Raw genomic sequence first — 26,117 nt, forward strand, 5'->3', positions numbered from 1 at the left:
TATTTGCTATGGAGTGAAAAAGTAATGTCACTTTCTCAGAAAGTGTGGTCAAGTGCTTAGTGGCATTAAGCATATGAAATTATCTGAATAATCTGGAATTCATAAGAATAAAATGAACTGTGCAGTTCTCCATTCTATAGATGTGTTTCATCTTCACAATTGATCTTAACTTTGTTACAGACATAAAAATAGTTTTGTACATCACATACTTTAAAAATGGCTTAAATATTATATCTTTGATTGATCATTTTTATTTATATAATTACACAGAATTTTTGTTAAAAAACAGTCAAACACTTAAATACTCTTAAATAAATAAAGACTGTTATTTAAATTGCTTTGACTTTTGGCATTTACCTGAACCTAATTCATTCATTAGGTAAACTGTGCGCTTGTGCTCTCCGATGCTTTTTTCCCTTTCAGCCAGCATCTTTCTTTTGTCTTTCATGTCACTGTCTCTGTTTCCTCATCTAATTGACTCTCAGTTTTGTCCTTTTAAGGGAAGTACTGTATTCTGTGCTTGTTCCTTCAGACCTGTAGGATATGAATCTCTACTTACGAAAGGAAAGAAGTAAAAAACCACAAGTCAAACAAAAAAAGAATTGTAGAGCGTCTTAAGAAGGGCAATTCACTGGAAACTCCAGGGCTCATTTGCTGTAAATGAGGCCAGTACCATGATTCTCCTTTGGGTATAAATCTGTCAGCCTCCCTGACTATGCCTTCTCAGCAGCTCACTCTTTAATTCTAACACTTACCCCTTAAAGCCCTAAAAACCAAGAGTAATATATTAAGCTTAAAAATCATATCCTGTTGAAAAGTCTTATATACAGAATTAAAAATCAACAAAAAAAAAAGGATACAAATCAAGATTAGAAATAAAAGCTGATTGTGCAACACAGATACAGGCTTGAATTGCCTTACATTACAAGGTTAGAAAAAATTCAAATAATACTAGAGAACAAGGAATATAAATATGCATTCAAAATACTTACTGAAAGATCATTTAATGAACAGACACAGATTTGTCATTATGTTCATTTGTGTTTCTTTAAACATTGAATTTGGACTTATTTTTGGTTGTCAAGTTGCTTATGAAAGATAAAGAGCTGCTTTTAGAGGTATGAAAAAGTGTCTTATCCATCAATTTATTAAAGATTTCTTATAAAGAATCTTAAAAGTTAATAAATACAAAATAATCTGTTGGGCATGATTTTTACTTTAGCTATGGATATCCACATGTCTCAGTGAAGAGAGAAAGTACATACTAGGAGGAATCATGTGGAGCTTGAAATGGGCACTGTTTTTCTTCACCGGTGCAGCATACCTGTGGAATGTAAACAGTGTGTGGTGAATGGGAGAGTTTGTGTGTTTTAGCAGCTAAATCTGACATCTGGCATATGTCCAGTATCACTGACCTTGTTTTAGAAAGACAGAAATGAGATTCTGTAGGTGCTAATGCCACACTGACATGAACTTGATGAAACAATGACATGGCTCTCTGACAGCGGAAAAGAAATCCAAAGGGCAACTTCTGTGTTCTATATAGAAGAATATTGATGAGTGCTTTAAATGCCGTAAGCTGTGTCTGGCCTTACCTTGTAATTTTGTAAAATGTTACTCATTGATTGTGTATCAGAAAAGCTGCTATTGTGGCTTTTATTCAGAACCAGTTCCTTGAATAAGCTTTTTGAAACTTGGATAAGTTTTTATTTTATTTTGACATTTACATTAAATTATTTGTTGGTAACAAATAGCTTAAGGTAGGATATTTTTTACTTTTACATTACAGATGACATTACATGAAATTACAGTATGAAGTAGAACAGCATCAGCAACAGAAATGTAATTGGATTAATAATAATATAAAAAAAGCTGGGGCTGAACTCTTTCTAGCCCAGAGAGTAGATCCATGTTTTGTCAATATTATATGATTACACAGAGTAAAACAACATCTGGATTTGATCTTTATTGGGTGTTAATATTTTTCAGGTATGTGCATATGTGTGAAATACAGTATCAAGTGAAATGAATGTGAACAATGTAGATAATTAGTCTCTTATTATTATATTTTTCCTTTAAATAGCTTTGGAAGAGAAATTTAAAGTTTAGACTAATCATTCTTCTCAATATAATAACCTACTGATTGGTTATTGCTTACTCTGTTTTTAAAGTGATCATGTTGTGGGAGAATACTTGACATCAGCAAACATGAGAATTTAGAACATAATTTGAATTTTCCTATGTTGTTTTGTCTGTTTTTAAGGTACAGCACTTTGCATTTTGAAGATGTGTTCATACAACGAGCATTCTCATTCAAATAAAAGTGATTTGCATGGTTTGCTTTTTGAGCGGGTACTTCGCTGTGAGGTAATATGCAATTCAAACTAAAATAATTTCTCTGATGAGGATAATATTCTAAGTCTGTTTTTTTCCTGGAGAGAAAGGTTACATTGCATATTCATTATCTGAGATTTTTTTCTAAACATGAGCAGTTGTGTGGATGACTGTACTGTGAAAAAAATACTGTGCGTAAGTGTGTGCAGCTTTTCATTTAAAATATGATTGAAATCTCATCAATCCCCATTTATAAAATATCCTCAGAGGTATCCTGATATGGTAGAATTCTGGATAAGGAGATGGATAAGCGACCTTATCTAATCACATGTCTGCCCTTGAAATGGCACTTGGTTTCTATGCTAATGGATTTGCTGGTTTGAGCCAGAAGAGACTGCTCAGAGATGAGTTGAGCACATGGGCTCATCTCTGGTCATGCACATTGACGTACTGATTTTTGTGATATTTTTCTGTATTAACTCATTTTAATATATTTTTTTTTCACACAGGTCCAAGGACTTGATCAAAGAAGCCATCTTAGACAATGACTTCATGAAGAATCTGGAGCTGTCCCAGATCCAGGAGATAGTGGACTGCATGTATCCAGTGGACTATGGCAAGGACAGCTGCATCATTAAAGAGGGCGATGTAGGGTCTCTTGTCTATGTAATGGAAGGTAAGGGACAGGTCTGTGTAAAGGTGTTCTGCGTGCATTCTGGTTAAGGAATAGTTCCAAACACATAGCATCTGATTAAAGGGTTGTAAAAACTCTTCTTACAGTGCTCACTTTCGGGCCTCATATGCATGACTGCTTATTGGTCATACTGTATGCTTATGCTTATATTAACTTAAAGAATGAAAATAAAATAGAAATCACCCAATTTAATAACATCCATAATTAATTTATTAAATTAATAAAATAATTGGCGGCACAAGGGCTTAATGGTTAGCACTGTCCCCTTGCACCTCCAGGGTCTAGGATCCATTCTCGGCCATGTTCCCCCTGTGTTTGGTGGGTTTCTGCAGGGACTTCCGGTTTTCTTCCAAACTTCAAAGACATGCAGATTAAGCTAACTGGTGTGCTCAAATTGCCTTTAGTGTGTGAATGAGTGTGTGCCCTCTGATGGATTGGCACCGTGTAACAGGGTGTACACCGCCTCATGTCCTACAGTAAGTCTCCTGGGATAGGCTCCAGGTCCTTTGTGCCCTGTATATAGGATTAAGCGGTATAGACGATTAGTGAGTGCGTGAGAAAAATGTAAAAAAAAAATAAAAAAATAGTAGTAAAAAGAACAGTTTTTTATTTATTTTTAATAGTGTCAAGTTTAAGAGAAAGAACAATGTTACACTGAGGAAGTTGTACTGTGAGATGGATTAAGTGCACTGTATGAAATTATACATAATGAGATTCTCATGCTGCCACCAAAAAAAAGCACAGTGTAAAAATCACAAATAAATTCTTAACTACTAAAAAACAAAAAAGCTGTAAACACTAAACTCAAATGTGGGTGTGGGCATGTGGGCATGTGGCTTCTCTCTTCAAAGGAAAAAAAATCCAGGTTTCCTTTTGGTTACTGTGATTAAGGTGAGGAGGCATGCTATTCATTATTTGCATTAATAATTACTGTATGCCAGTGAATTGTCCTCATAAGAACACGACAAACATGTAGGTGTGGAAAGGTTTAACTGATGCCTTAAGCACAGTCTTTGTACAAATAAATAAATAATCCTCATATCATTGTTGTTGGAGCACTCACTCAGTTGCTCAGATGCTTTCCTATGCCTTGCTTTTGTGTGTTACATTTGACTTGAGGCCCTTGATTCTTATCAGTTGATAGGATTGAGAGAAGGGAGGTTGGCGAGAATTCGAGTTTTTCAGGAAAAAGGAACTGCTGTCTTACTGATCAAGTCTCTTCTCTTGTACATCACTCTTTTTCCTGATGTCAGTGTGCTCCGTTGATACCAGTGCACTCAAATTTTAAGTTTAGAATAGGGACACTTGTGTATAAGTTCTTTTCATTTCATCTTTGAGAGACGGAGGATGAATTTTATTACAAGTACAAGTTGTTTATTCTAAGGGTGAGAGGGTTTTTTTGTTCCCTCTCTAGTGGCAAAGTAAGTGCACTTGGTTACATTTAAGGGATTTCCATGATCATTCAGCAGAGTGTTGTGTTGTCTTTCTGATATAAATTGGACACCTCTGTTCAGTTATAAATGTACCAGAGCTCCATGATTCATTAATTTGAGTTTGGGTTCCCGTCTGTGCAGCATAACTGTGCATGTCTTCAATGTACAAATGGATGTCCATCATGTTCTCCAGTTTTTTCCATCTACCAAAAACTTGGCAGTCAACAGATTGGGTAAGATAAATTACTCCTAGGTGTGAATAAGTGTGTTAATAAAATGTGAGTATGTGTGCAGGGTGTATTTCAGCCTAGGGTTTGGGTTAGTTAACACTCCTGAGATGGGCTACAAATGCACAGCAATCCCTTATCAGCACAGCTACTGAATTGTAAATAAATTCTGTAGTTTCCAACTTTATTGGAAATCCCATTGGTAGTATAATTTTTAAAAGCACTCTCAGATCAATTGGCCAGTATATGAAGTTCGGTAAAGTCCACCGACAGGGCTATGATACGAGTCACATGAGAGGAGATATTTTAGATAATTATGAAGGCCTTACCAAAGAAGAGACCAAGCACGAAATTTTTGCACTGTTAATGAGTTTCAGATGTCATATTAATCTTTACTAATGCTGCTCTTTTAATGAGGTCCAATCAGAAAGAAATGCCAGCCGAGACAGTGGTCTGTGAATCAGCTGCTGCAGGCCATTAAACCTGTCTAGTTACTGGGTCGAGGGCATGTTTCAGGGAGACGGTGTTTCGACCTTTATAGCTTCTTTAGTGATACGAATGTGGGTGCTTTCCCCATTCATGATTTCGTAGATTAGAAGAGCTCCACATACACTTCATTGTCAAAGTGCTTTTTAAATGTCCCTTTCCAGATTTAGATCAGATTTACTGTAGTTCTAACCTCCACTTTTCTAGGAACTTCTTCAACTTGATTTTTTCAGCATGGCTGTGTAAATTTGTTTTTTCATTTGGGAACATCAAAGATACACAAAAAAAGTTTATTTATACCATTTGAGTTAAAAGTCAGGGTCTGACTCAAGGACCCAGTGGTAACAGCTCTGCAGTGCTGGGATTTAAACTCATGACTTGTCAAAAAAAAAAATCACATTGTGATTATTTTGATTAGTTTAAGTTGTGTTACGTAACGAATAAATGTACATTTTAATTATTTTTAAACATATTTCTATAGGCTTATGACAAAAATGGAACAAATGTTCTTAATAAGACTATTTTTGCTATTATTTATAGAATCAAAACTATTTCCTCTCTCACTCACTCATTCGCAGTCTATACTGCTTTATCCTGTATGTGCGGGATCTGGAGCCTATCCCAGGAGACTATCCCAGGGCACTCTACAGTACATAAAATCCTGCATTTATGTGTAACACACTGCAGGCTTTTGCAACTAAGGAACTGCACATATCCATTTTGATATTTTAATTTGTGTGTGATTAATTGTTAACTTAATTTTGATAACCAAAAGGTTCAGCAATACTAATGCATACCAGGCTCAAGTCTGGGGAACTCCATATATGTGTGCTGTGCTCAGACACCCCCTTTTGACTTGTTTAGAGTGTTTCTCAATTTTACATATTTCTTATTTAGCAGGAAGTAGCTAAATAATTTTCTCTCATTTAATATCTTTGCTGTCATATTTTATTCCATTTTAAAACGCACATGATTTACTGAACCTGTGTCCTTCCTATTATTGATTATGTGCTGAATCATTTGTAGTTTACACAGAATTAGGAAAAGAAGATATGACTAAATTGCCTGAACATTTCTGTTTAATGATTGAGACAGAACAAACATGGCCGGTTAATAACAATACAAAGAGGAATTAATATGTTTCTCTCTTCTGGTCACTCAGCTGGATAAGAAATAGTCTGTAAATGAGTACAACATGTTCTATTGCAAAAATAAAATTGAGAATATTTAATTTAAATACTAAATATTGAACCATAATGTTATACCCATTAATATTTTTTTTGCTTGATAATTTATTGGTGCACGTTTTGATAATATATTGCTTATAAAATAACAACGTTTTTGCAAAATGTTATTTTGTATATTGTATGAAGTACTTGTACCTTCATTATCACTGGTAAAAGAAGAGTGCTGTAGCAAAGAAGTCATTGTGCCTTTTTGTTGACCATTTAACCATATGTTGACATTTAAAGCATGTTGTTTAATTGACGTTTAACTTGAAGTCAAATAGTATATGATAGAAAATGACAAGCTCGGCAAAGCAGAATGCTTTTGACTAAAATAGTCATAATTTCCTGTGCATGGCTCAGAGAGTGGGCAGAGGTCATGTTGCTCATACATGACTTCCTGCTCTTTTGGATGATTAGTGATGTGGGACAGCATGTGTTGAGAAAAAAAAAGAACACATAGTTTGACCTTAAGGCTGACTCTGAACTTCCTATTACCCATTCCGCAGGCCTTATTGGGAGAGAAGTGTGTGAGCACGAACACATCCTGTTACCAACAGCTGGAATATATCCTGTTAACAGCATTGTGTATATGTGACATCATGAATGATGCCTATAAGCAAACAAACCTATCAGTTTATAACTGAGGGTGATAAGCGACTGCCATAGGACAGTAATTTAGAATAGAATTTTGGCTTTGAGGTGTCCTTAACTAGGTTTTACTGAATGTTAGAGGAAGGCAGGGAACTAGTGTGAACGTGCACAAAACACAAACCTCCTGGAGCTGTGAGGTGGCATTTCACTCTACCACTGTACTGCCCCTGTATTAAATAGGAAGATAAAATGCTAAAAACTGTCTAGAGCCCTAAGGGATAAGAGAAGTATGTTTTCCCCACTATTTCCCACTCATAAACTTCTAGCTTCTCTCACAGTTGCTTATAGGCAATTGTGGCTGAGATCTGATTTATGCATGGAACCACAAAGACAAGACAGGAAAAACTCCTAAAAAGTGCACAAGAATTAAATTTTATACCGCTTTTTACAAGTTGTGTGCAGATCAGAAATTCTGCTGTGGCGGCCCCTACGACCGAAGCATCCAAAGTCAATTTACAATATACTTTACAGTTAAAACTTGGATTGCAAGCATAATTCATTCCAGAAGCATGCTTGTATATCAAAGCACCCGCAAATTAAAGTGAATTTCCCCATAAGAAATAATGGAAACTCTGATGATTCATTCCACAACCCAAAAATATTGATCTAAAAATAATTAATACAAATATAAAGTAAAAATAAAACAAATTAATCTTGCAATTTACTTTTAATAAGAATCGTGGCTGTGAAAGACACACTAACGCGCGCATGTACACTCACACACACATACACATGCACACACACACTAACAGAATAACTGCTCTGTCCTAGAACGTCTTTAACAACTCTTTAACCTCTCTAATGACACTTGCTTTTGCTTACTTTTGAGGATATTCCTGAAATGTGATGTCATTAAACAGAGTCATCTCCCGTACTGCTACAGACTTTTTAACCTTTTTCATCATGAAGACCGTTTATGCAGGCCATTAATTAAGAAAATGCTTTAAGCGTGTGTGCACACACGTGGTCACAATGTTATAATAAACAGTAAAAAAGGCGCACGGATGTTGATATATACGAGTGCATGCCCACCGAGACCAGACAGTCCAATAAAATGTCAAATAAATTATTTTAAAAAATTTGTGGAAGTAATGTTGTTGAAAAAAAAATTATGAATAACTGTGCTTGGCAGTCACTTAAAGGCTTGGGGAAGTTACATTGTAAAAAATCAACAGTAGAAATCACAGATATGTTTAATTTTAAAATAAGAGCATTTTTACAGACATCATGTGACAAGAACTCACAGGGTTGGAACTAAACAGTTGTGTGCGTACTTATGGAAGCAGTGTTGTGGTCTGGGGTTGCTTCACTTGGTCAGTTCTAATGTCTAAAATTAAAATGAAATTAGGTCAGCTGGTGACCTTGTATGTATTGTATGACAAGGTTATCCCATCAATGGCACTGGCATATTTCACAATGACCGTGCCAAGACTCGTCAGGCTCAGTTTGTGAAATAGTGTTTCTGGGAGCATGAGGAATAATTTTCCCACATGAACTGGCAAACACGGAGTCCTTAACACAGTTAAAAGTCTATGGAATGTGCCTGGGAAGACACACTTTATGGAGTGGTTTGACTCTCCAAACATTAAAACAAGATGTCAGACAGAAATTATTGGAACTCTGGACGGAATTAAATGTTGTGATGTTGCTTAAACCTGCCAGAACCATGCCATAGGGAATGCTGAAGCTGGTCCAGCACAATATCACAGAGTGCAATTTTTTATTTTTTATTTATTTTTTTTTTTTGGGGGGGGGGAGGGGGAATAGTGTGTATCGTTTACAGCCATAACATGCAATATAATGCACAACATTATGCCCAGTATTATTGTGTCTTACTGGTTGGGTACGAATGCATTTATAGCCTCAAACTAAATGAAAAAATGAGATGCTATAACATTAGACTAAGGCTACTATCTATTTATTTTTCCCGTTTAGGTTACCCCTTAAAGGTTTACCCTAAACTGTGAGCCAGCATATAGTCTAGCAGCTCGTTTAGGGGCTTTGGACAAATTTGTTCAACAGTGTTTAAGGTAATATCATTAACCAGAGTAATCGTAATAGTTACAGTAGTAATTGCTACAGTACGTATATACAGTATACAATAGGACCACTTTCCCTTTGACTTTTTATGTGAAAATTAATTCAAGTTGATACTATTGTTTTAGGTTGAAGGCCGTGTACACGTCTGGCTGTCTTCCTATACGGCAGGACTTTCTGCCTAACTTATTAATACAAAGAAATAAAATTTAGTAAGGTTGAGTAACTTATGCCTTGTTAATGATAAGTTACACCTTTTTCATTAACAGCCAGATACCAATTGAGTAAATCACAGATGAGAAATCGAAAAAGTAGATTGGAAAAGGTTTTGTCTTTAAATGACTCCAGCGCTTTAAAATTCACTTATACCACTTAAGTGCTGTTTTAGCTGTGAAAATTTAAAAAGTTTGGTGAAAAGTTTACTTATTACCTTATTAGTAGCTTATTTTAAAGTAGATTATTATATCCGGCACATAACTGTACATAACATCTCTTTTACTCACCATTTAGATTTTACTTATGGTTCAGGTTAAACTTCATGCAGATATGAAAGTACTGCAAAAGTTTCAATAAATTCTCTCCAGCAGTCGATTTAAGACACGCCCACAGTTTGGCGCATGCACAATTGATATTTATGTTTAACTTCAGGCAAATACCGAAGGACAACGTTTTATTAAATTATGTCCAGCCAGTTTTGCATGTTGAAAATTTTCTCATTCTCATCTTTGAAAGTTGTGACTAATGTACAGACAAAACTTTTTTATTTATTTATATAAAGTATTATCAAAAAAAGCGAGTAAATTAATGGATCGCTGGCTTACCTCTGTCAAAGAGCACCAAAACAAATCATCGGTCATCCAAAAGTGGTTATTAGTATTTAAACAGAATGTAAAATATTTTGATTTTCAGTTGTTTTTCTGTTTCAACTTGACAGGTAAAATCCTGATTTTAACCAAAAGGAGAGTCAGGTTTAAAGTAAGAGTGATGTCAGCATCCAGTTTCCCATTGCTCATAAAGGCTATTTCAGGTCAAGGCCGGATGGATTTCTTCTTATCTGCTCACTTATAAAGGATTATGTCCTCATTCCCTCTGTGTTTTATGATTCTATTAATGATTCTTTTTAATGAGTATGTCAGAGAGCAATCATCAATATCCACTCCCCCCTCCCCCCGGTTATCTTTTATTGACTTCCTTAGATTTTGGTACTGCTCTACTTTAACAGTCAGAAATGTCCTTTAAGACATATTTACTTTGAGAATGTCCATGCCTACGAGTTTATATTTCACCTGTATTTACTGACTGATCATAATTTTGAAATAATAATAATAATAATGTATTTACGCATTTATTCATCCTCCTTATATTATTGTCATTTCATGCTTTGGGTTATATTAAACAACCCACACCTGCTTAATTTTAAATGTTCATGACAAATGCACGTTGATATTAAAACAATATTTGTGTTTATGCAATAGTACTGAAAGGTTTGGCTGCAGAGAGCATCTCTGACAGAAGGCGACAGAAAGAGAGAGAGAGAGACAAATTCGAAGTGAAAGTTGTTTAACAGAAAGTGTTTTTGGCTTCGAAAAAGGAGCACAGTGCAAACACATCTGCCACTGTTCACGTGCATGTGCGGAGGATTAGCCATGAAAGCGTGATCACACATCAAAAACATGCGATCGTTCTTCCATTGTGAGCTTCCTCAGTAGAGACACTTATCATCCCTTTCGAACAATTTTGAGTCCTGTAATTCTTTTGTTATAGTACAATGATGTTTTTAAACTCAGAGCTTGAACGTAGTAAGAGGAAGAACCTTTAAAGAGATTACAATAAGAAACATGGACCAAGAGATTTTGTCCACTTGGAATTACAAGGTTTATAAGAAAAAATATAAAAAAATTTATGAGTTATTTACATTCCCTTATTCTGTGACAATGTTTTAACATGTCTAACCCTAACCGCAAGGTTTTTTTTTATTTGCATTTGCTGGCTTTATTTGGAAATGGCTCTAATTCAGAATGCAGATAGAAACTTGTAATTCCAAGTGAGTGATTTGTGTTACTCCTTCCTCCGTGCTTAATTGATGTTTCATATTGGATGAGAATGCGAGTCTTCATTCAGGAAAAGATATTGTCTAATAAATAGAGCAGGGTAGTGCATGTGTAGCCTGTGGATTTTTCCTGCTCTTTAACTTAAACTTGATTTCTTGCAGATGGCAAAGTGGAGGTGACAAAAGAAGGCTTGAAGCTGTGCACCATGGGTCCTGGGAAAGTGTTTGGAGAGCTTGCCATCCTTTATAATTGCACACGAACGGCCACAGTAAAGAGTGAGTATCCACACACACACACACACACATAGTTCTGTGTTGCGGCTTGTGGCCATTTGCGTGTTATCATGTATCGAGGTGCATGTAAATGAGTTCTTTGACGGTGTTGTTCTTTTGGCAAAATTAAAATGACCCCAGCCACAGTGCTGTAGAGGATACACATTATTACCTTTACAAAAAAAAAAAGCTCTATGCCCAAACTAATCCTTGGGTTGGCCTATGTATTATTTCATGTCTCCCTGCTCTTTAAAATTTGCACCAAGTGAAAAAGGTTCAGGGGAAACTGACTTTTTAAATGTCACATGCTAATATTTCTTCTACACATTATTAATGCTTTAGACAAAAAATTAATAATATGTAACTGAAAGCACAATTTGAAGGTTTTTACCTCACTGTGGGTCTAAAGGAAAGCTTCTGTTAATTGCTACAAATGTGACTTTCAGTGGATAGGTGCAGATCTGACTAAGGTAACTGTAATGATTGTGAGAAAGGAGAGTCATTCTTGAAAATAAATGTTAATATTCATACTGTCCTTATTCACAACTTCATGCATTTTAAATTCAATTAAAATACTGATTACACCTTTGAGTGACAGTCAATTTAAAATTAAGAGTTCCAACTCTTTACAGCCTTTAAGGGGTTACTCTAAAACTGGAGTTACTCTAAAACTAGATAGTAGCCTATAATAGAAGAAAGTGTTATAGTCTCTCAATTTAAATGTAAATTAGTTTAGGGCTATGGCGTTATTATTGTCATTCTGACTTATCAACATATACTGTATGATGATAAAACTCAGCTCAGTTTGTCTTCATAGAGCTTGCTTAGAGAGCAGAGTACAGAGCCTGTGTACATACTTGCCACATTATTGTGACCAATTACAATATGGTAAAACAAAATGTTTTTGTGAAGTGCCATTAAAAAAAAAAAAAAAAAAATTGTTCCGTAAAATTGACTTGGTGGCAAAGTTAAGTTAATAGAACTCCAAAACTCCAAAACTAAAGTAGTAAAGTCAGCCACTAAGCTTGTAGTGGCTTTTTGGCACTTAGTGTAAGGAGCAAATGACATCAGTTTGATTTCTTTCATCCTTTAAAAATTGGATTATTGAATCCACAGCCAACTGATCTGGAATGCTTAAAGAACAGAGCTTTATGGCAGGCTTTTGGTGATCAGCAATGCAAACACTAACATGGTGATAATGATTAACAAGCAGCATATTACACAGCCTTTGTCTGCATCTGCTGATTATTTGCATGGTAGTATAATTGTGAATGAGGTTGAAGTTAAAAAAAAATTGGAAATCCCCCATTGTACACCATTTATACCTTTAAAAAAAGGTAATTGTAGGTTGACCCACTCTCCATATTCAGTATTTTAACCTTTGCACTCTACCCTGTGATCCTGACACACTTTTAGTGAGGGAAGCACATGCAGGCACTTTTCTCCAAGGAGACGCAGCAGTATCTGTGAGCCAGGGGTCTGAAAGCTGTGTGACTGTGTCTGTTCTGAGTTTATTGTTACATTAGTAATTTTACAGCACTCTAGGGAGCGCTAGAAATTTGCTGTCCTGCAGGGTGTTTTGAAGTACAGTGTGTTTTATCTAACACCAAATGCATTGAGAGATGTTAGAGAGAGATGGGGAAATGTGGGAACGTGTACTGTATAGGAGTCATGAGAGAAATGGATAAAAGAAATACTGACAAAGGAAACATTCTGTGCCCCATTGCTCGGCTAAGTAATAGGCAATCATAATCACCTTCACAACCAATCCATTCAGGTATTTTTTGAGAGAATATGACCAGACACATAGAGGGAATCATTATTACTGTAAATGCGTTCTCGTTCCTTAATCCATTAAGTGACTTTAAATCTGTTTTTTTTTCTGTCCCTGTGTAATTGAGCTTAAGCATTACCAGACAGTCTTCTTAAACTAAGCTGACTGAAGGAGTCTGTTTTGTTCCTCAGTGTTTATGGATATGCAACTGAATTATTCTTGATGGATCACTGTCTCACTTGCCCTCTGCTATATATCTGGTTTATTCTTTACCCTGTCTGTTTTATCCATCCTTTACCTTCTTTCCAAGGTTCTCCGATGTTTGGCTGATTCTCATCCTTACATTTCCACTTTGCCCTCTCCCTCCATTTATTTTTCTTCTTTGCTCATTCTACATGCCTCTTTCCCCATCACGTATTATGTCCTCCAGCCACTTATTTGCCCTGTCAGCTCTGTTTATTCCCCTACTCTTGTCTCTTCCGCTTTCTCTTTGGCTCTCACAAGCACAAGCCCCAGCTGTGGCCCCTGCTCTTTCCCCTGGGCTCTGTTTATCGTTTGCCGGTGCCTGAGCTCCTCTGCTTGCTGGCTCTGGTCCTCTGCTTAGTGTCTGAGGCAGGAAGTGGGATATGGATTGGCCAAGTCGGAGCACCATGCTCAGCTTTGTGTTTGAGCATCTAATCTCTCCTCTCACACAGGCAGAAGTGAGCATGACCTGCGCACATTGCCAGCACCTAGCAATCTGCACATATAAACAGCCTATCGACCCTTTCATCATACCTGGTGAAAACAGCTAGACTATTGATTTTTAAGCACATCAAAGAAAAAAAGGAACACATTTACAGAGCTTTCTCTCTCTCTCTCTCTCTCTCTCTCTGTTTCACTCCCTCTCCCTCTCACTGTTGGTCTCACACACACGTTTAAATGCTTGATTGGCCATGGGAAATACTGTAGGTAGTTGGCAATTGGTCAAGGCCATTTGGTCCATTGTTAAGGCCAAGATAGCAGTTTATGTTTTCCACAGAGTAATGCATTAGTGTAATATAAGACTGCCCATGGCACACCTTAAATTAAACATGGCTAGAATTAGAAAATGCCATATCCTACTGTTTGTGTCTGTAGATAAAGACCCAATAGACAGTATTAGTGTATTAACTGCGAAATATAAATATGTTTTGTGGTACAAATGTTGGGTTTTCAATGTACTTTTTTACATCTTTTTTTTTTTCGAAATGCACTATAGGAATTGAATATCGCTATCCAAAAAAATATCACCTCCCTTGGTGTTTCTACCATTTTCTTTCCAATTTGGTCTTGCTTATTCCCGACCACTAGCTAATTCTCTCCATCACATGGGAGCTACTAACAGGCGAAGGGTGAAGGAGAACACGCGCTTCCTCTGAAACATGTGAAGCCAAGTATAGCATCCTTTAATGGAGAGTGGTATATTTCCTCAGCTGCATACCTTACAATAAAGAGTATTTAGGAACTTTAAAGTGGTCATTTATGCTTTCCTGCCGCATAAATATTGCGTGACACAAAGCTTAATCTCCATAAGTCATGCATCATGATTAAAGATTAGAGAATACACAAAGGAGACAAGTGTGTGTTGAAGTAATGCACTATGAAGCAAAAGTGAAGTTGGCTGTTGGGCATTCCTCATTCAAAAACAGAAAGACTAATTTATTTAATTTGCAACAACTATAATTAACTAAAAGATTCATGATAATTGCTATTAAATAGTATGAGTTAGGCTTATCAGTAACCCAAGTAAAGAACGATTAATATGAATCAGTACAACAAACTCAAAAACTGATAGTTCTGTTTACTTAAAATTGAAAACATCATAACTTGATTAACTGATTACCTTAATTTTTTTGCCGTTTATTCAGTTTACAGTGTACAGTGGAACCTCAGATTACGAGTAACATGGTTTACGAGTGTTCCGCAAGACGAGCAAAGATTTTTAATAAATTTTGACTTGAAAAACAAGCCTTTTAGCCTTTTGGTTTATGAGCACCAAGTATAATGTATCACGCATGCGCTTCTTGTTTTGATGCCAAGCGTCACGTGTTTACAACTAAGTTTACAACTTAGGGGGTGGAAGGGGGGCTGTAAAGACACACACACACACACACACACACACTAACAGAAACACTGCACTGTCAGGTTTGTTTGATTTTACATTTTGTATTAATTATTTTAAAATGAATATTTTGGGGTTGTGGAATGAATCGTCAGAGTTTCCATTATTTCTTATGGGGGAAATTTGCTTTAATATATAAGTGCTTTAATGTACAAGTACACTTCTTTGCTTTGATATATGAGTGCTTTGATGTACAAGTACCAGAACGAATTATGCTTTAAGTTTAGTGTGTGTGTGTGTGTGTGTGTGTGTGAACTATTTTTTCCCGTGTCAAATCCTGTTGCACAATAAATGAGAAAACAGAAACCATGCACACATACACACACGCACACACTTGGGCTTCATTCTAATTTGAAAATCAAAGGCCATGGGGCTTAAATAAAAAAAATAAAAAAAATTCCAACTTTATCTATTTTGCCATTCAGGTAAAAAAAAAAAAAAGCTTTCAGGTTTAAGTTGAAAAGTGATTCGAGTTCTTTGTTAGAGCATGGTTGTGACATGGTCTTCCAAGATAGTGTGACACTATTGTCCTCTTGCCTGTGACAAGTCAAGTACAATTTAGACAAAAAGGAGACAATCCACTTGAAGGGGCATGATTCAAAAAGCTGTTAATATCCTGATAAGGTTTTAAAATTTAAAAAAGGAATTTTTATTAGACTGTTTTATTAAATGATCATTCTTCGCTTAATCCAGTGAATGTGTATGGGCTTTTGAATGAATCTAAGATGACAACACAGACTAAACAACAATGACAGGAGATTTCTTTTACTGTTGTGGATGAACAGTGGGCTCATGCTAATACCACTTGTTTAATCAATTGGTCTCACTCTTCAAATGACAGATGAGTCATATCAGGTGCGATGCTGTTTTTCTCGAATGAAAAGACACAGACACGCTCTCCTTTTGTGTATGAGATTTGATGCTGTGAGCTAAAACATGTTCTTTATGATGATGAAGTAAGGAGAAAATAAGACTTGTTATATAATTAATTGTACACTAATACTATTCAGTCTGACTCAGTTAATTTATAAGACAAATTAATGTCTGATTTGTGTATTTTTAATATATATTTAGGAAGGATGTTTTGCTCTGTGTCATTAAACCTACTTGAATTTAATTTAAGTCTTTATTAAGCCTAAGGTACGTATTCCACATTGGGGAACATACTTTGGTGAGCTTTTAAGAGTAAATGCGCATGAGCATGTTCATGGCTATTTATATACACTGATATTATCAGGCTTGAAATTTTTTATTTTTTTTAGTTTTGCTACTTTATCTTGTTGCTAGAGATATGGAGTGGCATAAAAAAGGTTTTATCTTGATGCACTTTTCACTGAGTGAGAAAAGAGGGAGTTAGAGCTCTGGGATAAAGAGGACGGGCAAATAGAGAACTGAAGGAAGATGACAGAAAATGAAAAGAAAGGCTAGAGTGGATTGAAAAGAGGCTGATGGTCTGATGGTGGTGTTTATTAGTGAGAATGAAAACAAAACTGATCATCCTGCTATCTGCTTCCATGGTAACATGTGTCTGTGTGTGTGTTATTTTACAAAGTGATTTTTAAGGGAGCTTTTAGCTCAGTGCAAGAAGGAGCTGGTCCATGTAGTTACTATCTTACTGTATATAGGTCAAATCTTGTGTGTGTTTCTGTGTGTGTGTGTGTTTTGTGTGTCTGTGTGTGTCTGAGAGAGAGAGAGAGAGAGAGAGAGAGAATGTGTGTGCACTTACAAAGTGTGTACCTTCACAGTACCGTGTATCTATGCTTGTATCATTTTCTGGCTTTCTTTGGGTGTTATGTACCTGTGCTTGCATTCTTGTGCATTGATGCTTATTTAAAATGCACATCTGTAGGCACTGAAATAGATAAAAAGATAGTAAGTATAAAGTCAATCTACATGGTGTTATTTTTAGGCTGATTTTATTGTCATAGACAAAAAATGCACAGCATTAAATAACAATTTGGGCCATGAGTCGTGATTTCATAATTCCCATTTGAATGTCAGAATGTGAAATGTAACATGCCTCCCACCAACTGATTTAGTGCTATTGAAACTAAAATCTTAGAATATAACTGCTGTTTTGATGCTTGTCTAAAAGCTGGATGATTTCATGCAATGTGAAACTTACAGGTGTGGTGAATTTCACCTCTCAGCATGGGGCATATTTAAAATATTTATGGCTCATTTACACATATGCTTTTGTTTTCGTCTTAATTCTGTCTCCTCCCTGTGCTGAAATGGGTTGATTACCTTAACGTGTTTACCTGGTCTGTGCCTAGTCCTTCATTTGTCTGTATATCCCCTGTCGCTTTTTTCCCTTATTACCCATTTATTTAATCCTAGTCTAATTTCCCTACTTTTTCTTTTTTTCTTTTATGAAGTTTTACTTTATGGTTTTGACCATCGCACGTTTTCCTGATCATGAATATGAATTACGCTGGGAGACGGGATTTTGTATTGCAAAACATTTTCGCATAGGAAATTTTGCTTGATGCAGATAATCCGTTCCAGCCATCCAACAATATTACAATTTCCAACACTATAATCATATTTTTGCATATAAAAACAATTAAAACATTTACAGTAGACATCTAAATTATTAAAATCTGGAATAAATAGACATTAAACCTAACTTTAACCTTAATTTTTTATTTCTTTCGGCAGTGCCTGCTTTAAAATAATAATAATAATAATAATAATAATATTATATATATATATATATATATATATATATATATATATATATATATATATATATATATATATGTGTGTGTGTGTGTGTGTGTGTGTGTGTGTAAACTTGCTTTTCTTGGATTTCCACTAATGCAGTGATGAATATGACTTTCGAATGCTCTAATAAATCACACAATTGTTCCCTGCTTTAACTAACTACGCACTACAGTGGGACAGCTGCTACAAATGTGGGTCCACCAATAGTGGAACATAAATAAATTTTAATGGATAGAAAAGTATCCTATTTACCACAAATATAATTTTTCAGAATGTTTCTGTTTATCTGAACCCATTTTCTGCACAAGACAGGCACACATGTTCGATGGCATGAGGGTAGCATTAATTTTCTTTAATCACAGGTCTATTGTTAGACCATCTGTATCATATAATTTGACATGAAGAGCACCCTTATTGCACAGTCTGCAATAGAATTCAGGCAATTTTTAACTGCAGTTATCTAGTCTACTAATAATTGTAGAAATATACTTAATCCTAACTTATATCTTTGTTTAACAAAAACTGCCGTCTTGTCTTGCTGTATTAATTAGTTCATGATTGTTTTGTGTTTAGGGCCAGTTTTAAGATATAAATTGGAGTTACCTGCAGTAAACATCTTATCTTCAGTCTCAGTATTGCCTTTGTTTCACACAGATATCTTCAAATCAGACAGGTCTACATTACATGGCTGTATTATTAAGTTATTTTAATATAAGCCTCATATGTTGCAGTCCTTATATGATGCCCTCGATGATGCCCTTGGTCTTCACTATACAATTGCACAGTGGTTACTTTTTTTTTCTTTTAATGAGACAGATACACAGTATTGTTGCATGGTATTTGGTGATGGAGGTGATGGTGTTTATTCCATCTTGACCTACTACTATCCAATGTGATTAACCCAGAGTCATAATTAATAGTCGTTTTTCTTTCAAAAAATTTAAATAGTTTTAATTATGTTTAGTACTTTTAGCTCTATGGGTTTATTTAAGCAGTGTTTCTAGTGGCATGGATCTTCTACTGTAGAAATAACCAGCATTTCCAAACAACATGTTTGCAGCTCTGGTGTATCCATCCACACAATCTGCTCGCAGACAATGCACAAATTTAGATTATTTCTGCTTTAGTGTTCCATGTGTAATTGGTATTTTCGTATGAGCCTGGCTTTCTGCAAATATTTGTTAGGGGGCTCCATCATCATTCCTTTGTCGTTAGTGTTGTCTCACTCCAGCATAGCGTGCTGGGAAAAACAGCTCCCTTCCCGATGAGCGAATCCGAGCACAAAAGATTTAGCTCATTGGAAGATCATTTTGCTGATAACAGCATGGAAAGAGTACAATCCCATCTGTCTATCACAAAACATTCATTACTCAAAGCTTGTGCTCCTTCTCTTCTCCTTTTTACTGGTGTGCTTCTATGGTGCGTTTAGAAACCTTGTGTCTCTAATGTTTGACACCTTCCCTTTCAGCACACCTCAGCCTCTGTGTGACTTCTGCAGGGCAAATAGGTGCATTATTCTTTTATATGAAACAATAGAAAATACGTTTTTATTTTTTTCAGGAGTAATAACATAAATGTAAATATTTTACCTGGATCCTGGGTGTACCGTATGTATTTATTTTTGTCACCACTTGACCTTGTTCAGCCAGGGCCATTATCAGACCATATTCACTCTCTCTTTATATTTTTCAGTCTGTTCCAGGAAGTATGTGCTTTCCCTCACATTAGCCATATTTCTTGAATTTCTAGCTAAGATTAAAAAAAGAAATCTAAATAAAGATTTTCTTCATCATCTTCATCCAGAGGGACAGTTGTGAGATCTCATGTACTTCTACTTCTACAGTGATTGTGCCAGTGCTTTCAAAACTGATTGGTATCTAAGGGAAGGTCCTGGTTTGTCTTAAATGAATGGCTGATCATTTTTAATGACCCGTCTCACAATTATGATGGAAAAACTGAAGTTTATAGCATATGGGTATATTGTCCGTATATACATGTAGTATATTTAACCTCAGCGAACACTTGTTGCTGGTATTTTGGTCCATTGCTCCATGCAGATCTCCTCTAGAGCAGTGATGTTTTGGGGCTGTCGCTGGGCAACACAGACTTTCAATTCCCTCCAAAGATTTTCCATGGGATTGAGATCTGGAGACTGCCTAGGCCACTCCAGGACCTTGAAATGCTTCTTACGAATCCACTCCGACGTTGCCCAGGCGGTGTGTTTGGGATCATTGTCATGCTGAAAGACCCAGCCATGTTTCATCTTCAATGGCCTTGCTGATGGAAGGAGGTTTTCACTCAAAAAGGAGGTTTTCTTTCCTTTACACGGGTCAGTCCTCCTGGTCCCTTTGCTGAAAAACAGCCCAAAAGCATGATGTTTCCACCCCCATGCTTCACAGTAGGTATGGTGTTCTTTGCGACTCAGCATTCTTTCTCCTCCAAACACAAAGTTCTATTTTGGTTTCATCTGACCATATGACATTCTCCCAATCCACTTCTGGATCATTCAAATGCTCTTTAGCAAACTTCAGACGGGCCTGGACATGTACCGGCTTAAGCAGGGGGACATGTCTGGCACTCCAGGATTTGAGTCCCGGGCGGCGCAGTGTGTTACTGATGGTAGCCTTTGTTACTTTAGTCCCAGCTCTCTGCAGGTCATTCACTACATCCCCCCGTGTGGTTCTGGGATTTTTGCTCACAGTTTTTGTGATCTTTTTGACCCGGAGGGGTGAGATCTTGCATGGAGCCCCAAATCGAAGGAGATTATCAGTGGTCTTGTATGTCTTCCATTTTCTAATAATTGCTCCCATACAGTAGTTAATTTTCACATCAAGCTGCTACAATTTTGTTTCTGGTGTCCTTTGACAGCTTTTTGGTCTTGGCCTTAGTGGAGTTTGGAGTGTGACTGTTTGAGGTTGTGGACATGTGTATCTTTTATACTGATAACAGATGCCATTAATACAGGTAACAAGTGAAGGACAGAGGGGCCTAATAAAGAAGAAGTTACAGATCTGTGAGAGCCAGAAATCTTGCTTGTTTAGGTGACCAAATACTTATTTTCCACCATAATTTGCAAATAAATTCTTTAAAAATCTTACAATGTGATTTTTTGTTTTTTTTGTTTTTGTTTTTTTTTGCCTCTCATAATTAAGGTATACCTATGATGAAAATTACAGGCCTCTCTCATTTTTCTTAAGTGGGAGGACTTGCAAATTGGTGGTTGACCAAATACTTTTTTGCCCCACTGTATATTTTGTAGTTTTTAACACACTTTGCACTTGTATAGATACTGTACATATAGGTACCATTATAAAAGCCATCTTTCCTTGATACTACTGATTACCACATACTGTAATGTTGTTAAGCCTAGACCTGACCAATATGCCATATATGAACCACAGATCATACTGTAACACTGCCTCCACACTGCCTCCATAACGTGCCTCCTGGGACGGTGGTGTAGTGATTAGCACTGGTGCCTTGCACCTCCAGAGTCCGGGTTCGATTCCCGGCCAGGCTCGTTTCCCGTCTCTGTCTTCAAGGAGTTTCCATGTTCTCCCCGTGCTTGATAGGGTTCCTCGGGGTACTCCGGCTTCCTCCCACAGTCCAAAGACCTGCAGGTTAGGCTAATTGGCATTCCCAAATTGCCCGTAGTGTGTGGATGAGTGTGAGTATCTATGTGCCCTGCGATTGATTGGCACCCTGTTCAGGTTGTACCTGTCTCATGCCCTAAGTCTTAAGACTACAGGATAAAGTGTTATTAACGATGAGTGTGTGAGTGACCAACACCTGGCAGATTTGCAACACTAATATCTTTGGTAGAACTGTAAATAATAAGCTATTTTCTATCATATAATCTAGTTATTATAGTTTATATTGAATATTGGTTAATGCAAAAGTAGGGGTTTTAGGACCAGGGACATGTAGCTCAACAAGAGTTTGTAGTTCTCTAGCCAATAAAAGAAGCCTTAGTTTTTTAGGGGATATAGAGTATACGTGTACATTTTAGAATGGCATGTATAGAAGCTTTTACACATGGTGGCTTATAGATCTAAGGGATAAGAGTAGGATCTGGGTGTCCCTTTGTGTAAGATTTATTTATCCTGAATCGGACTTACCCTCTGAGGAGGTGATTGGCTTGAGTGGAGTATTTATTATCCAGTGATGCTATCCATTGCCTTGTCTGGAGTTGTCTGGTGAGCAAGCAGTGAACAGGCTGAGCAGAATGAATCGTGCCATGGCAGGTTCTCAAGTGATGTGTTTCCTCTCCCTCATGAATAACATTAACACAGCCTCAATCAGAGAGCATGCTGGGGCCTGAATTCACTCTTACCACACCACTAACATAATTATTTTAATTCTCAGCATCGATAGAATATCACAGTTAAATTGAGTCTTTTGTGTTAGGCTGAATGTTTGCAAAGAATTGTAATGAATGGAACTAATAACATTTGTGAGGCACTGACAAAACTGATGTTGCTCAAGATCCTGTTTTTTCGTTATTACCTTTGCTGGGTTATGTTATGGCTTGTCTCATTACTATCTGAATATAAATGGTACTCTGATTCATTTTTAGGCATTTTGTTAAGTACAGTGGTTTTTCGCTTTTGGCTTCATGCTTGTAGCTGTCAACAAAACGTGTAGGTGTGTGGATGGTCTACTGAAAACTTAAACATTACTGTTAATCTGTTCTTGCCTTTGTTGCTCAGATGACGAGGATCACAGAGATGGCAGACCGCTATGTTTAGCTGGGAATAGATGAAGTTAGTTAAGCTCAATTAGAAAAAGATTGCCACTGAATTAATCTTATAACATATTTAATGTTAGTTTTGGCTCCATATGTATTGTGCCAGATCAGAATAAAAACGGAAAATGCTAATTAAGTGACTTTAGGGACAAAACCCGTGCTTGGGTTAACATTTTCGGCCATTACTTGGGAAAATTGTTGTGTCAGTGATATTTAAACCAGAACAGACTTTAATAAACATTTTTTTTTTTATAAATAGTTTTACCTCATTTAAAATAATGTAGTTTAATTGATGATATTCTATGCCCTTCTCATTGATCTAAAGCCTATGCCCATTATTATATTATACTACAGGATTTCAGATTAAGAATATTTAGGGATTAAACTTCACGGTTTAGTTCTTAAGTCAGAAGTGAGTCTTCCACTTGAATTAATCTCTCTCCCCTTTCCCCACACTGCTATCATGGGCATGTGCCTAAGGAAATGAATCTCATAGTGAAATTTAAAATGAAACAGTGTTGTCTCTGCACCTTTAAATCGCGAGAGGAATCCAGGACAGGATTTTGTTTTAGAGCTATTTCTTTCTTTCTGTTAAGGAATTTTCTGTAATTAGGATTATTCACCATCAGAACAGCTTTACAAGACAGCCATTTTCTATTATTGTGCTCTCAGACTTATTCTTTGAAACTGGTGAGGCTGACTTATTTCTCCCGCACCCTCACCCATGCACACATACAGTATATCAAACATTGGACATTTTATACATTCACTTACACACTGTAATTATTCTATATACAGTAATTGTAAATATTGGTATCTGTGTCAGGGTGAACTAACCTGGGCGACCAGATGACTTAGCTTTAGCGATTAGCCCAATGTAGCGTGGATGGTGAACCCAAACGCGGATGAAAGCGAATAGGCAGGATAACCACGCGATTTAGTTTAAGGACTCTCACAAAAGGGGAGCAAGGGAAAAACACAAATTTAACCCGCGTCCTATAAACACACTCAAAATCAGAAAGCGAAACCCAATAAAGTGAGTACTCACGAATCGATGGATGGAAAGCCAGAACCGACATGGGCTGAACTCAATGACTGAGCGTTGAATCGTGGTTTGTTTACTCCTTTTATACTTCCTGGTTCGCGACCGCATTACTTCCGGGTCCTAGTGCTGGTCGCGGCTTGAGTGTGCATGACAATCTGGTGCACTGCGATGGCTATTTTTGGTACAATACACGTGAGCACTGATTGGTTCACCATATCATATGTAGTAAAGCATCTAACCAATCTTACATGAGACTGCATTCTTGTAACCAATCAAAAACCAGAAGGTTCGATTTATCAGAAAAGGTGGAACACTGTATCAAACCATAAATTATTGGGGTAAAATGTCTTAGATCATGTACAGTATATGCAAATTGTATCAGTTATGCATCCCGGTTAACAGAAATGTTGGAATCTAACCAGAATGATTTCAGTCAGATTGGAAATATATTGTCCATGTAAATAGGCATTGATGTTTATGTGATAGTACAGAGGATAGTTAATTATACCTAATCATGAATAATCTTCAAAACTTGCATCACTTGTTTGTAATTAAAAAATGTTTCCATGTTTGAAAAGGTTTTTTAGTCACCTTGTTTGATGCCCTTGAATAGGGTTGTTAAATGTGTCTGTATTAAATGATAAAAGCTAATCACAAAGAGCAAAGCCTGATGAATAACAAATGTGCTGGGGCAGTCACAGGAGTGCAGCTGGCTTTGTTCTTTTACTTTATTAGTATCTTTTATAGTGCTTAATTTAAGCTTCATCCTTTTGGATGGCTATCCAGCCAAATTTTCAGCTAAAGAATAATATCTCATAATGTCTTATGGACATTATTTAAGTGTCAGATTTAAATCAGTCGTTATTTTTAGATTTAAATAATTATATAGTTAATTCAATAATTGCATCTATGATTATGTTTAATTTTTTGGATATTAATGTTTCTTAAAATTGGGTTACTTTTAAATGCAGAAAGAGAATGTTACACAGCCAGGAATTAGGAAAAACACGAACGGACACTTTTATTAACAATGAGATGTGGGTAAGAGAGTGTACCACACTGTAAATAACTACCTATAGAATCTACCCAAAAAATGTGAGGTAACAATTTGCATTTAATTTGTTTGGGTACATTTCACCCCATATTTTTCGTAAAAAGTACCAAAATAAATTAGCTATAACATGAAAATTAAAATTAGGTAAAGCCTACCCATTGCATCACATGATGAATTACTTACTAAAATTAAGTAACATTATGTTTATGCAATGAGTAGGCTTTACCTATTTTAAATTAGCATGTTATAGCTAATTTATTTTGGTACTTCTTACGAAAAATATGGGGTGAAATGTACCCAAACAAATTAAATGCAAATTGTTACCTCACATTTTTTGGGTAGATTCTATAGGTAGTTTATGACTAACTAGCCATAATTTAATTAGAAAAGTTTAACTTCATTTAAAAAGTTCACCCGACACAGTAGATTATGATTATATATATATATATATATATATATATATATATATATATTTTTTTTATTTTTTTTTTATTAAACAATCAAATAACAAAGAAACGAGGTACAAAACTATCTTTTATAAAAATACCAGAATAAGAGAATAACACTGAATAACCGTACTTGTGTAACTGTCCCCAACATAAAGCAAGGAAGCACTCTATTCCATTCAGTGTGGAGTTTAGCTGAGTTTACCTAAACAGTCAAAGGCAAATGCACCCCATGCAGACAAATGAGTCCAATTCATACAGACAGGAAAATCCAAATCCTACAGACAGACATATGCACACTTTTATAAACATTTCAAATTGTCATTGAACATAGGATTATAACAATTCTTTATTTTTAACACATATATGGCATTGACCTAATCATAGCTCATAAAAAGCACATCTTAAAGTCAGTTATATTCATGTTACAAAAGGAAAATGTTGTGTGACTGTCCTAATTTTAAGTAGTTTGTATCAAACCTTTTCATTTTAATGAAGAAATGGATTAAAGACATAATTTAGAAAACAAGTGTTCTAGATTTCAACACTATGTTAAACTCAATATCAACAACAGCACTGTTAGCATCATATACTGGACAATTGTATTTTTAATTTATGCACGCTTGCTGAAGTAAAAATTTATCTACAATTAAGTTAATATGTCTATCATTTTTCCAGCACAAAAATAACATTTATTTGAGTGACAAACATTCTTAAACACATCTTTAAGATCAGGCAAGTGCATATTTTAAATGCTGTTGCTAAAG

General features: G+C 36.0%; 1 protein-coding gene across 2 annotated transcripts in view; it reads left to right on the forward strand.

Annotated features, from left to right (window-relative positions):
• Nucleotides 1-26,117, forward strand: part of prkg1a (protein kinase cGMP-dependent 1a) — a 75,187-nt gene that overhangs the window by 13,503 nt on the left and 35,567 nt on the right. For both annotated transcript variants that reach the window (XM_053502330.1, XM_053502329.1), the window contains exons 2-3: nt 2,844-3,010; nt 11,304-11,417. In XM_053502330.1, coding sequence (XP_053358305.1) covers nt 2,844-3,010; nt 11,304-11,417 — 281 coding nt within the window. The remainder of the gene's footprint in view (nt 1-2,843; nt 3,011-11,303; nt 11,418-26,117) is intronic.

Source organism: Clarias gariepinus, chromosome 8 (assembly GCF_024256425.1).
Source record: "Clarias gariepinus isolate MV-2021 ecotype Netherlands chromosome 8, CGAR_prim_01v2, whole genome shotgun sequence".
In the NCBI taxonomy this organism is placed as follows: Eukaryota; Metazoa; Chordata; class Actinopteri; order Siluriformes; family Clariidae; genus Clarias; species Clarias gariepinus.